Raw genomic sequence first — 13437 nt, 5'->3', positions numbered from 1 at the left:
TCCTTCATTGTGGAGAGGGAGATCGGCTTTCCATTTGGAGGGAGAACCTTAATCACAGGTGGATAAACAAAAGTATATTTGATCCCCGCTTCCCGAAGCCTTCTGCGCGCATCTGCAGACTCTTGCCTTCGCTTCACAACCTCCGCAGAAAAGTCCTGGTAAAAAGACACTACTTGACCATCCAGCGCTATTCTGCCCTTGTTTCTTGCTGCGCGTAGAATCCTCTGTCCATCTGTGTAGTTGTGAAGCCTCACCAGGACAGCACGGGGGCCCTGTCTGCCGGTGGGTCCCACTGGGGGTCCCGTACGGTGGGCTCGTTCTATTTTCAGCCGCTCCCCGCGCATATCCATGTTCAAGACCTCGGGAATCCACTTTTCAAAAAACACGGGTGGATTCTTGCCTTCACTGCCTTCTTTAAGTCCAGTAATTCTAATGTTTTGTCGCCGACTCTGGTTTTCATAATTCTCGAGTTTTTCCGTTGCTTTTTCAGCACTGACTCCAGCCAAGGTGCATGAGACACTGCTGTATCCTCCAAGTCGGACACTCGTTGTTCCACCGTCCCCAGTCTATCTGCTAGCTTGTCTAGCTTTTCTGACATCTCCATGACTGGTTTCAGGATGTTAGCGAGTTTAGTGTCCAACATTTTGTCAATATTACGAGTCACCTGTTGAACCATTGTGTCATCGTTAGTGGGGCTGGTGTCCTCTTTTTCGGGCTCGATACAAAGTTCTGGCTCTTCTTCATTAGCTTGCTCTGGCTCTGCCTCACCATCTTGATTAGCTAGCGCCCCGCTAGCCGCCAATTTGTTGGCGCCCCTTGAAGTCTCTCTCCTTATGGGCATGGAGAAAAAGTCTTCCAGTGACATGTCCAGCGTCTATGTAGGTTTAGCGATAGTTTAACCAAATGTTCAGCAACGGGCAAGCCAAGAAATATTGTTTTAGTTAAATCCAGTGAGGAGACCGACAGCAGTGCGTCTGTCCTCAGTGCATCACGTGACCCCCCTGTTTGATCACATTTTAGTAAACAAATGTGGTTAAAGTCTGATTTGTTGCAGTGAGGCGATAGGGATTAGTTTTGCATCACTGTGCATTCTCAATACAAAGTTCCATCAGTTAAACATTTACAATCATATTAAACCCATAAAAGAGCAATCTCCTGTTGATGTCTGTGTTTCCTGGCGTTTCTTTTTGTGTTACAGGAATCCCAATGAAAATTCATTACATCAACAGTTTAATATTTATATGTGTATAAGACCCTGCCCCCATCACCAGATACAGATGAAACAATAATGGAGAGTGTGCTTTGGGAATGAGAGCCTGCGTATAAAACAAGATGTGTCTGAACAATGAAACTAGTAGTGAAGGGCGGAGGGCAGTTATGGGAGCTTTTCCTCACATATATTTCCTCATCTTAGTTTCATACTCTGTATCTGACTCTAATTCATTGGCTTGTAAACTGAAAGGAAAGTTTCAACTGAATGAAATGCACAAGCAGGGAAATGTGACTCTGGGTGGACTGTTTGAGGTACACTATTCCTCTGTTTTCCCTGAGTGGACTTATACCTCAGAGCCTCAGCAGCCCAGCTGCAAAGGGTAAGTTTGACAAACATGCAATTTGCATCTGAGAAACTGAGTAACATTAAGCTAGTACAATGCATTTAATTTCCACAACAGTTAGTGAAACATTCATCTGTGCAGTTATTAAGTATTACTTTTATTAGTCTAGTGATTTCTTCTTCATTTCTAACTGTGATGTTTTATGTATTAGGTTTGACACTCTGGGGTTCAGGTATGCCATAACCATGGTGTTTGCTATTGATGAGATAAACAGGAACTCCAGTCTGTTACCTAATGTGACTCTGGGATACAGTCTGTATGACAACTGTGGAGCACTTGTGATTGGGTTCAGTGGTGGACTGTCTCTTGCCAGTGGCAGAGAAGAGCAGTATGTGTTTAAGGAGAACTGTTTGGGGACTCCTCCAGTCCTGGGGATCGTTGGTGATTCTGCCTCTACATTTTCTATTGCCACTTCAAATGTGCTGGGTCTTTACAAAATGCCACTTGTAAGTTCTTCTGTCCTCTAGTTCTCTTTGAATGTACCTACATCCTGTTTTCAAGCAAATATCTTTTAAGTGAGAGATTGTTAAAAAAAAAACAACAAAAAAAAAAACATTAATGGTTATGTAATAGTGAATGTTTTCATTACAGGTAAGTTATTTTTCCACTTGTTCGTGCCTTAGTGATCGGCAGCGGTTTCCATCCTTCTTCAGAACAATCCCAAGTGACGCTTTCCAGGTGAATCTCTTCCGCCAGAATAAAAACTACTTATTTATTCTGTTTAATTGACCGAAAATGTTTGGAAATTGACATGACACAAGAATGCTAATTAACATTTTGTTGTTTGTAGCTTCTGTGTATAACCATAATTTCTTCTTAGTTTGAGTAAATCATTGCACCACTTCTCTCTCACCATTATTTTCCTTTCAGGTGCGTGCAATGATTCAGATTCTGAAACACTTCAGCTGGACGTGGGTCGGCCTTCTGGTCAGCGATGATGATTATGGACTCAATGTTGCTCGATCCTTCCAGTCTGATCTGGCTGAGTCCAGAGGAGGTTGTCTGGCCTATTTAGAGGTTTTGGCCTTGGACAGGGATCTGAGTAAACTCCGAAGGATTGTTGGTGTGATGAAGACATCCACAGCTCGTGTGGTCATGGTTTTTGCACACGAGTACCAAATGATTGATCTAATGGCAGAGGTTGGAATAAAAATATAATACTGTTTAAAGTAAAAAACACTATGAAATTAGAATTTTTGGGGGGTTTGAACATACCAAAATCACTCAGCAAAACCATTCTGCATTAAGTTAAACAGTTTGATTTTGTTTACTGTATCAGTTTTTGTCTGAGAAAGATGCAGTTTAATTTAAATTTGCTTGAATATTTTTCTAGATTCATTGTTTTATTTTTCAATGGGAGGAAAGCTTCCAAACAGCTTAAGTAATTATTATTTATTTAAATAATTCAACCAGATTTATGAGCTGATGCAGGGAAGACTGGAAAACTTATAGATAATGTGTAGTACATTTTTGAAGGCACAAACCAATTTGCTTGAAAAGTTATGTGTGGTAGGATTGTTTGAAAAGTGGCTGCTTCTGCACATTTTCTGTGCAGTGACTCTAACTTCTTCTAGTATTGCTATATGCAGGTGCTGAGGCAGAATGTGACAGATCTGCAGTGGATAGCCAGTGAAGCCTGGGCATCATATACTGCGCTCCAGACTCCTGAGCTCATGCCGTACCTGCAGGGAACACTCGGAATCGCCATCCGGCGAGGGGAGATTCCAGGGCTCCAGGAATTTTTATTACAAATACGCCCTGACAAAGATAGCTCTGAAACTAACATTGTAGGAGTTAAATCAGAGTTTTTTTACCTCCAAATTGAACAATTTATGATCACAATAAATAATTATGTTTTCGTCAAAATTTTTGTTAATATAATTTTTTTATGTTAAACTGTACTTCAGGTGAGGCAGTTCTGGGAATCCACATTTCAGTGTCAGTTTTCTCCATCAGGAAGCTTGAAAGCTGGGGAAACACTCTGCACTGGAGAAGAAGACTTAGAAAATGTCAAGACAGACTTTTTGGATGTGTCAAACCTCAGGCCTGAGTATAATATCTACAAAGCTGTATATGCTTTGGCTTATGCTCTTGATGATGCAATGAAGTGTGAGCCAGGGAGAGGGCCATTCAGAGGGAAAAGCTGTGCCACTTTGCACACAATGGAGCCATGGCAGGTATGACCACCTTTACGTTTTTAGAAATAGATGCTAAATCGAAGTACTTTTACCTGTTTAGTGTTTTTATTTATTATTGTATGTAATGACAAACATTGTGCAACATAGTTATTGTGGAATGCTGGTTATTACAATTTTAGTGATCCATCCAGCAAAGCATTACCAACCTGGGTTATACTTCTCTTACATATTTGATACACCTCAAAAAAGGCCTTTTGTACCTGCACCTCAGATAAAAAATGATTAGTTTCAAATTATTACTGCATAGTTTAAACCTTAGAACTTAATCAGAGGCAGAGTAAGATGGGATATGCTTTTACCATATGAAAAAAAATCTTATATATAGAGGAATGATGATCATCAGAAAGGATGTAGAAGTGGGTATACTGTATGGAGTCATGAACATACCGTACGTGGATATATTCTGTACACCACTTCTTGTGTGCCATTTATATACACAGTGTTAAAGCAATTGTAAATGACTATGTTAAATTTATGTTAGTCTAGGTAAAGTGTAAGGTAGGGAAGGGTTAGGGTAGTTAAAGTAGGCTATGTTAGGTAAGGTTAGGCCAGGTAAGGTTAAGTTGGATTGTGTAAGGCTTGGTTGCCTTAGGTTAGGTTAGGTAGGGTTGGGTTAGGTTAGGTTAGGTTAGGTTAGGTTAGGTTAGGTTAGGTTAGGTTAAGTAAGCTTTGGTTGGGTTAGGTAAGGTTAGGATAGGTTGGGTTGGGTTTGGGTTAGGTTGGGTTAAGTAGGGTCAGGTTTAGTTAGAATAGGTTGGATTGGGTTAGGTTAGCTTTGGTTGGGTAAAGTTAAATAAGGTTTGAGTGTGTAAAGTTAGGTCACATTTTGTTGAGCTAGGTTAGCTCAGGTTGGATTAATTCGTCTTTGGTTGTGTAAGGTTAGGTGGCAGTGTGTAAGGTAAAGTTAGCTTTGATTGGGTAAAGTTAGGTTAACTCAGGTTAAGTAAGGTAAGGTGAGGTGAGGTGAGGTTTGGTTAAGTTAGCTTGGGTTGGGTTGGGTAAGTTTAGGTTAGGTTAGGTCAGGTTGGGTTAGGCTAAATTAGCTCAGGTTTGATAAGGTTAGGTTACACTAAGGTTTCTATATGTTAGCTCATGTTGAGTTGTGTAAAGCTTGATTAGGTTGGCTTGGTTTGGGTTATGTTGGATTACATTAGTTTATGATAGGTTAGGTAGAAGCGTAGAGTTAGGGTAATTATTGCCTAACAAATAAAAATAATGATTTTTAAATGATGAGTTAAGAATTGACTAAAGCATAATGAATGCATGACAAACACAATTAGAAACCATTCATAGCTGTGTTTGTAAATGAAAAGTAGGGATTGATAATGCATTTAGGCGATGACTTAAGCTTAAGTAATACATAACTAATGCAACAGCAAAGCATTTACAGCTTTGTATATAAATGAGATATTAATGATTACTAATGCTTTCTAGATGATTTACTAATGAAGGAGTTACTAGTGCTTTACTAATGCGTATGGTGTAGTTGTTTTAAAATGTTTATATATTTGATATGATAAATTTCACAGAAATATTACTATCATGTTTTATGATAGACAAAGCATACTAAAAAGAGTGGAAGCATCATTGTATTTCAAAATAAGAAAAACATCACATTTTAATTGTAAATCAGAGCATAGTGGGTTAAAACCAGTTGGTTTTTCATGGTGTCTTCCCCACAATCTGTTTTCATTCTCCATTTGCAGCTTGTTCATTATTTACAAAAGGTCAACTTCACCACACCGTTTGGTGACCAAGTTTCATTTGATGACAACGGTGATGCCCTACCGATCTATGATGTCATCAGCTGGCTGTGGCTCCCTGATGGAAGAACTAAAATTCAAACTGTGGGTGAGGTGAAAAGGTCTGATTTGAGAGGTGAAGAACTTAAAATTGATGAAAACAAAATCTTCTGGAACTTTAAGTCTAAGAGGGTAATTTCTAATTATAAGGACCCACTGTAAAAAGACTGTAAACCACTTCAACTTAAAGTGATGTATATTTACAGATTTGTTTTCTTACCTACAGCCACCTCGGTCAGTGTGCAGTGAGAGCTGTCCTCCAGGTACCCGCATGGCCAGAAGGAAAGGACAACCTGAGTGCTGCTTCGACTGTGTCCCTTGTTCTGAGGGACAGATCACCACTTCATCTGGTTTGTCATCATGCTAAATACATTGATCATATCGTACAAGAAGAATTTTCTCTGTATAAAAATAAACCTCATCCTCTTCCTCAGACTCCACAGAGTGCACCAGTTGTCCAGAAGACTTCTGGTCCAGTCCAGAGCGTGACCACTGTGTTCCAAAGAAAACAGAGTTTCTCTCCTACCATGAGCCTTTGGGAATCTGCCTCACAACTGCCTCCTTACTGGGCTCATTTCTCTGTGCTGTCGTCCTGGGAATCTTCACCTATCACCGCAGCACGCCCATGGTCCGAGCGAACAACTCAGAGTTGAGTTTCCTGCTCCTGGTGGCACTAAAACTCTGCTTCCTGTGTTCACTGCTGTTCATTGGTCGTCCCAGTCTTTGGACATGCCAGCTGAGACACGCAGCATTCGGGATCATCTTTGTTCTTTGTGTGTCATGTATTTTGGTGAAAACCATGGTGGTTCTTGCTGTGTTCAAGGCCTCAAGGCCAGGAGGGGGAGCTGTTCTCAAGTGGTTTGGTGCCATGCAACAGCGAGGGACAGTCCTGGTGCTGACTTCTGTTCAGGCAACAATTTGCACTGTCTGGATCGTCTCCTCCTCACCTTCTCCTCATAAAAACACTCAATACTACAATGACAAGATAGTTTATGAGTGTGTTGTCGGGTCTACCATTGGTTTTGCTGTCTTGTTGGGTTATATTGGCTTTCTGGCTATCCTCTGCTTCCTGTTGGCGTTTCTGGCCAGGAATCTGCCCGACAACTTCAATGAGGCCAAACTCATCACTTTCAGCATGCTGATCTTCTGTGCTGTGTGGGTTGCCTTTGTCCCTGCTTATGTCAACTCACCAGGGAAGTATGCAGACGCTGTCGAGATATTTGCCATCCTGGCCTCCAGTTTTGGCCTGTTGGTGGCACTGTTTGGACCCAAATGTTACATAATCCTGCTGAGACCAGAGAGGAACACAAAGAAAGCAATCATGGGCCGAGGAACTTTCAATTCATAAAGCAGCATACTCTTGTCTACCAGTTTAAATATGTATTTTATAAATGCACACTTCGTCAATCATAAAAGTTAAACTTTATGAGGTGAAATGATCTTTTCAGTGTATATCACCCAATGTCTCCAGTCTCCCATCAGATATTTTCATTGTTATTGAAAGCATTAATAATTAAAAAAAAGCATCTGTTAATGTTATTGTGGTCTCTTATTTTTTTGAGTTATCCTTTATTAAACAAGACTGCAACTGTTATTGTCAGCTGTATGATACCTTTAGGATTTTCCTTTGAATGGGCCAACCCAATATCAAAATGTGCTCCTGGAGTTGTTTGTTTGTCCAAACCAGTATTTTTGTTGTTTTACAATATACACGGAGTGTCAGGGTTGTTCCTAATCAGTTGTGATGTGTCATTCTCTAGTTACAAGAGCCAGCTCTTTAATGTAAACAATGAGATCCAGATCCCGACTACAAAAAAATATCTGACCCACTCTACAACAGGCACACCATACATTAAGGACTTGTGGTTGTTAGTGTAACATTGTTTTATTTTGGGGGCTCACATTGCTAAAGGTAGTGTTGCTATATTGGCTAAGTCACATTAACTATGTAGCTAGCATTGCTATATTAGCTTTAGCTAACACTAAAGATACTAAAGCGAGCCACTGTAACTACTTCTTAAACAGGTCTATATATAATTCAATCCCAGATTAGACTTCTGAACTTGTACTGTGCTTTATTTGTGAAATGTTTAGTAGTCTGTAATGTTTGCAATGTGGTTATATCATGAATGTAACTGTCAGACTTTGTTTATAACTAAAGTTGATTGTTTTGTCTTTTTTTTTAAATCTACAATACATTGGCAAGCTACGGCACTTCCATTTTGACAGAGATAGCGTCTCAGATGGTCTGTGAGAGTGGCAGTTAGTAATGTACAGTCTGCAGCCAGACTGTCCTGGAAATTTTTCACTATTCTGGGATTTCGATTTTGGAAATGAGACAAACAAGAAAATATCAACTGCATCTAACATGATTTAGTATGTTTACGTACTGCATCAACATGTCGAATGTCATTATGTGCTGTAGCCTCTGTGGATGGCATGATTAAGCAGTACTCTCCACACTTTTAAAATTATGTATTGTCTGTGGATAAATTTTCCCATCTTAAAGTCCATAAGCCATGCTGAAAAGCATGGCTCACACAGGCAGAAGCAGAGACAGAAGTAGAGGCTTTTTCATTTAGTTTCATTTATGGTTTTTAGTTTACAAAAAGGCTGAACATCAAAATGCTTTGCCATCCATATCATAGTTAGCAGTCAGCATACATACAAATTTAGCTTAGATGCTGCTCGTGTTTTCTAAGAACACAATGCCAATTGCTGGCTATGCAGTATTAGCTAGTGCCACATAACATACCAAGAGAAGCTATTGTGGAGTTGACAGAACTATTGTTCCAACCATACCGATTTCTGCCTTCCTCCATGTCGGCGTGTCAGGCTGTCAAAAACGCTGGCTTACTCTGGCCTTTAAAGCACAATTTAAATGGAGTAAAAAAGCTTTTGACTCTGACCTTTTCATACTCTGTTTTGGAGTATATTACTCATTGCTTATGTGATTTCAATCATGAAGTCACTGGATTGGGAGTTAAGAAACATGACTCTACTCACCCCACCACCAAGCTGCCTGAACTGTTCTAGCCTCAGTCAAAAGGTTTGAGCAGAGAATTTCAAATCTCTCTGAAATCCAGGAGGCAGAAAAGCATTTGGACACTATCCTGTTTGGTCCTGCTTCAACAACTGCCAGTGCTGATGGAATGGATGACACGGCTCCCTATCAGGCGTCATTCCAGGCAGCGACTTCAGGATCTACCTCTCCTGCTATGGCGGCTGCTACTCCCACTGCTGCTGCTGCTCCCATGCCCGCTGGTCCTGCTCCAGGCCCTACTCCCAGGGATTGCTGGCTTCAGCTCGGGGGTAAACCTAGGGCCTGGTGAGCTCCACACCACCACAAAAGGAGTCATGGGTTCCTGGTGGCGATCATAAAAAGAAGAACAGGACCATCTCCTTCAATCACCTGGGTTCCTGTACAGTCCAGCTGCAGAACAGGTTTGACACCTTTAATTTCCCTCCACTGGCTGGTAACTCACAGCGGGAGCCTGCCCACTCGCCTCCTACCAACTGTATAGGAAAGGCCCCAAAGTTACCTTAAAGTTATTATTTCTGCTGTTCAATATATTGTGAGATTGCTGTTAGGGTTCCTTAGTATAGCAAGTTAGTGAGGAAAGAGCTCCCCCTGCTGGCTACTAGCAAATAATATCAGGAAAATAAGCAGTGCAGTGCAGAGTGTCATGCGGTCAGTGTGCTGTGGATTAACTCTATCATAAGTTCGCTGTGCGTGAATGAAAGGAGTAAGTGCTGATATGCTGTGATAAATGTGATAATGAGAGCTATGCTGTGTTAATTCTATGTTTGCTAACATTGTTCTGTAAAGTGTGGTAAAGTTTGTGTTTAGACATTAGCACTGTGCTAATTAGCTAACATTGCAGCACAGGCATGTTTCCTCAGCTAACATGATGTGACTTTATGTTTATAAGCTCTGTAATAGCTTCCTTATTTTGACTCTCTATTATTTCTGTAGCAGTAAGATGATGCATACTTACACATAATTCTGTTTGTTATACTATGTCCTTATAGAAACCACAGCTAAACCACAGAAAAACCACAGCTAGCCTACAGCTAACCCACAGCAGGAACTCAGCCAGACCCAAATGCAAAGTTGTACTGCATGATCGTTGGCAGATTGTACATGTTACTGTGATGAAAAGGACATAAACATCCACAGCCAAATTTAACGCTCATTATTGTCTGCTCTGGAATATTCTGGCTTTAAGTGGCGTTCTGGCCGACACACCTGAGTGAATCCAGTGAAATATTATCCAACCAGTGTCCTAACCGAACCAATCCTTATTTCTCCACTACACGCTGCCTTTCCCGGCTGCCACCATACCAGGGTGGAAAGCTTGCACATCCCGCTGTTCCCTGCTGAACTTCACTTCAGCACCACAGAGGTAGTGGGTCGCCCGCTCCTCTGGCTGTCCTGAGGCAGTTGCTCTCTCCTCAAAAAATGACTTCCCCACCTTTTGCTGCGCTGTCACCGAGCAAGGCACAGCCCGCAGCCCCTCAGTCACTTTTCTCTCCTTCCACACTGCTCATCGCTGATTCCATCATTATAAATGTGCAATTTTTTAATGTTGTCACACAATGTTTTGCTGGTTAACTGCATCCTTAAAAAACTCCAGGATTTACCGCCATCACTCTCATCCTCCATTAAAAGAGTTAGAGTCCATGTTGGAATGAACGATACTACCCCCCAGCAGTTTGAGATGATGGAATCTGACTTTTAAAATCTCCTTAAGTTCCTTGCTTGTTGTGGGAGGTCAGTCTTCATCTCTGGCCCCATCCCCACTGTCGGTCACAGGATGGGACTCGTCAGCCTACACAGCTGGCTGCAGTCAACATGCAAGGTGCATGCTGTTCCCTATGTCCCAAACTTTGATTTGTTTTGGGAAAGATGGTCCATTTTCAGCAGAGACTGTCTCCATCCAAAAAATCTGGGTACTAAGATGTTAGCCGCTAACATACAGAACACTGCACAGACATTCACATGTGATTGGCTGTTTATGTGCCACCAGGGCCGTCCCAAGCTTACTTGGGGCCCTAAGCAAAGTTTGATTTGGGGCCCCCCAACCGCCGATCACTGTTACTGATGCAGTCAGTGCTAGATAATCTGCACATATACAACTAATCTAAACCCCAGTGGAGAAAAATGAGGTAGCAGAACTTGAGATTTTGTTCATTTTATTTCAAACCACATTAAAGATTTAAGAAAAATTCAACATATAACGTTGGGTACATGACTTTAGTTAAACCAGAAGTGATTTGTCTCAGTTAATTCTTTAGATGAGTGAAACTAGACTCATGTATTTGACCAGTGTGTATGAACTGTCTTTTTAGTCTGCTGAAGAACATCACTGTACATAATGGTAATGACTATTAGATCCACACTCTGGGCCCACGGGCATGCATGCAGTAAATTGAGCTGTGAGCTGGACTGTTGTGGATCTGGAAAAGACTGTGATTGTCTCTGGGAGATCAGGAAGTCCTCCACTCCTCCGTCTCTGCAGGGATGCAATGGGTTTTACCTCTCTGCACACAGATGAAGAAAGTTTCCTGTTTCCCCTCTCTTTTCTGGACTATCTGTTAGGAGATGGCTGTGTTTGAGCCCCTTAAGGTCCTGAAGTCTGTAGGAGCGGACATTTGTGAAGGAGATGGACTTCTTCCTCTTTTTCTTATCCGTCAGTCATTCTTTTGGAGACCCACCCCATCAAAAAAATAAACCCCTTTTTTTTAAATGTGTTAATGGTAATAACGTACATTTATGTACAAAACACAGAAATCGGGGGTGGATCAGAGCATCAAAATACATGACGTAGCAGCGACCGATGTGTGCATGCACAACTACTGAGGAATAATGCGAATCATGGCAACTATGGACATGTCAGTACATGACTTTTGTCATTTTTGAAAAGAAAACAACTCACCACTGATCTTTGTTCTTCTTTTAATGAAGAAAACTGACGCTTTAGCAGCATACACGCTAAGCTCTTCTGCCATAATTGCACCGGCCTCTTGTTGCTGCTTGCTTACTTCACAACTCGGCCGTGCCTGAAAGTACTGCCCCTCATCGCTGATTGGTCCTGTCACTTTCTAACCGGGTCCAAACGGTTCAGACAGGAGTTTAAACTAATATAAACCAGCTGATCTTGCCCCACTTACACTCACTCCTGCACCCCCCCTCCCACACACACACAAACACAGCAGCTCATCTGTTTTGCTTCTTTCTCGTCCTCTTTATGTTTCTGCTTCAGTGTTATCATCTTTTGTTAAATCACCTTAAAATATACATTGTCTTAATTTGTTTTCACCCACGATCTGATTTTAAAACAGCTGATCTGCGCAAGGAAGTTTGACGTCGATTAATTCCTGATCAGAACCAGTGCGGGAACAGCCTGCTTGGTTCTTGTCCTGGGTACAGTCAGGAGACCTGTCCCAATTTGAGAGTTATGGGCGCTTCATACGGTATAAGAAAGTCTAGGAGGTATTTATGCTCAAGGCTGTTTAGAGATTTAAAAACAAGTAATAAAATGTTAAAATCTATCCTTTGTAGTACAGGAAGCCAATGCAGAGATTTAAGAACTGGTGTAATGTGGTGTTAGTTAGTACTCCAGTGGCAGAATTTTGAGCAAGCTGTAACGGTCTCATAGATTTTTTGCTTATGCCTGCGAGGACGCTGTTGCAGTAGTCAAGCCTACTAAAAATAAAGGTATGCATGTCTTTTTGTGTCCTGTTTAGTCAAGAATTCTTTAATTCTTGCAATATTGTTGATGTGATAATAAGCTGATTTTGTGACTATTTTGATATGACTGTTAAAATTCATATCAGAGTCCAAAACAACACCCAGGGTTTTGGCTTGAGGTGTTGGTTTTAGTTACCGCGACTCTAAATGAGCACTAACTAGGTCGACTAGGACAGTTCACAACACTCCAATTTTATTTTCCTTACATTGGCTCCCAATTAACTTCTGAATTCATTTTAGGATCCTTGTTTTTGTATATAAAGCCCTTTATGGGCAGGCACCTGATTTTTTTGGCTCTTGAATATGTGGCACTCTCTTCCACTCCACCACTTTCTGTGGTTGCATTCATCTGCTTCGGGTGAGGCTTTCAAAAAGGAGCTTAAGACACATCTTTTCAGATTGGCTTTTGAACATCTAGAACATTTATTTGGATATGTGCAATTTATCCATGGTATTTCATATTTTTGATGCTTTGCTGTTGTTTATTTGTTGTGTTTTCATTTTAACTGCTGTGAAGCACTTTGTAATGTTCTATGAAAGGTGCTATACAAATAAAATGTACTTACTTACACAGTAGGCTTGTTTCACTTCTAGAGCATCTGAATGTGGTGGACAGTCATTTTTCAAGTGCAGAAGTAATACAACACCAGTGCATTGAAAGCAGCTAAAACAAATCTGATACGACACTGCAACAGCACTATTCATGTGAATCATCTCACTAATCAGCAGCAAAAGCTGTCCCATGTGTCTAAAAGAGAATAAAATTTTCATGACTGCAAATTGGTATTGTAAAATTTTGAAAGAAGAGAGTCTGATGTGTCCTTTCAAAATAAAAAGGAAGAAAACACAATGATGTCTAAAAGTTACAAATATTGCTCTCTTGTATTTTTGAAGAGAAATGTTTCATCGTTTGATTCTTCAATTAAAATGTCTGCATTATTTCTAAAACTCATAAGTGAAAAATAAAGTAAGAGCTGGGAAACTGACAAGAAAAGGGCTCTTAAATGTTACAAAAAGGTGCAGAACAGAGTATATCGCTAAGTTTGACTATCTTAAATATGTAAATG

The 13437-nt window shown here is 40.8% G+C and overlaps 1 protein-coding gene across 1 annotated transcript; it reads left to right on the top strand.

Moving 5' to 3' along the window:
• Positions 1–1416: 1416 nt before the first annotated feature.
• On the top strand, positions 1417–6964 carry LOC121519248 (extracellular calcium-sensing receptor-like). The gene is made up of 9 exons (XM_041802093.1): positions 1417–1592; positions 1768–2062; positions 2208–2294; positions 2487–2756; positions 3206–3403; positions 3524–3793; positions 5521–5748; positions 5843–5966; positions 6051–6964. Exons 1-9 carry the CDS (start codon positions 1483–1485, stop codon positions 6962–6964), a joined length of 2496 nt encoding a protein of 831 aa, XP_041658027.1. The 5' UTR covers positions 1417–1482.
• The last annotated feature ends 6473 nt before the right edge of the window (positions 6965–13437 follow it).

This window comes from Cheilinus undulatus, linkage group 2 (assembly GCF_018320785.1).
Source record: "Cheilinus undulatus linkage group 2, ASM1832078v1, whole genome shotgun sequence".
NCBI classification, from domain to species: Eukaryota; Metazoa; Chordata; class Actinopteri; order Labriformes; family Labridae; genus Cheilinus; species Cheilinus undulatus.
This window is presented reverse-complemented; position numbering and strand designations above follow the sequence as displayed.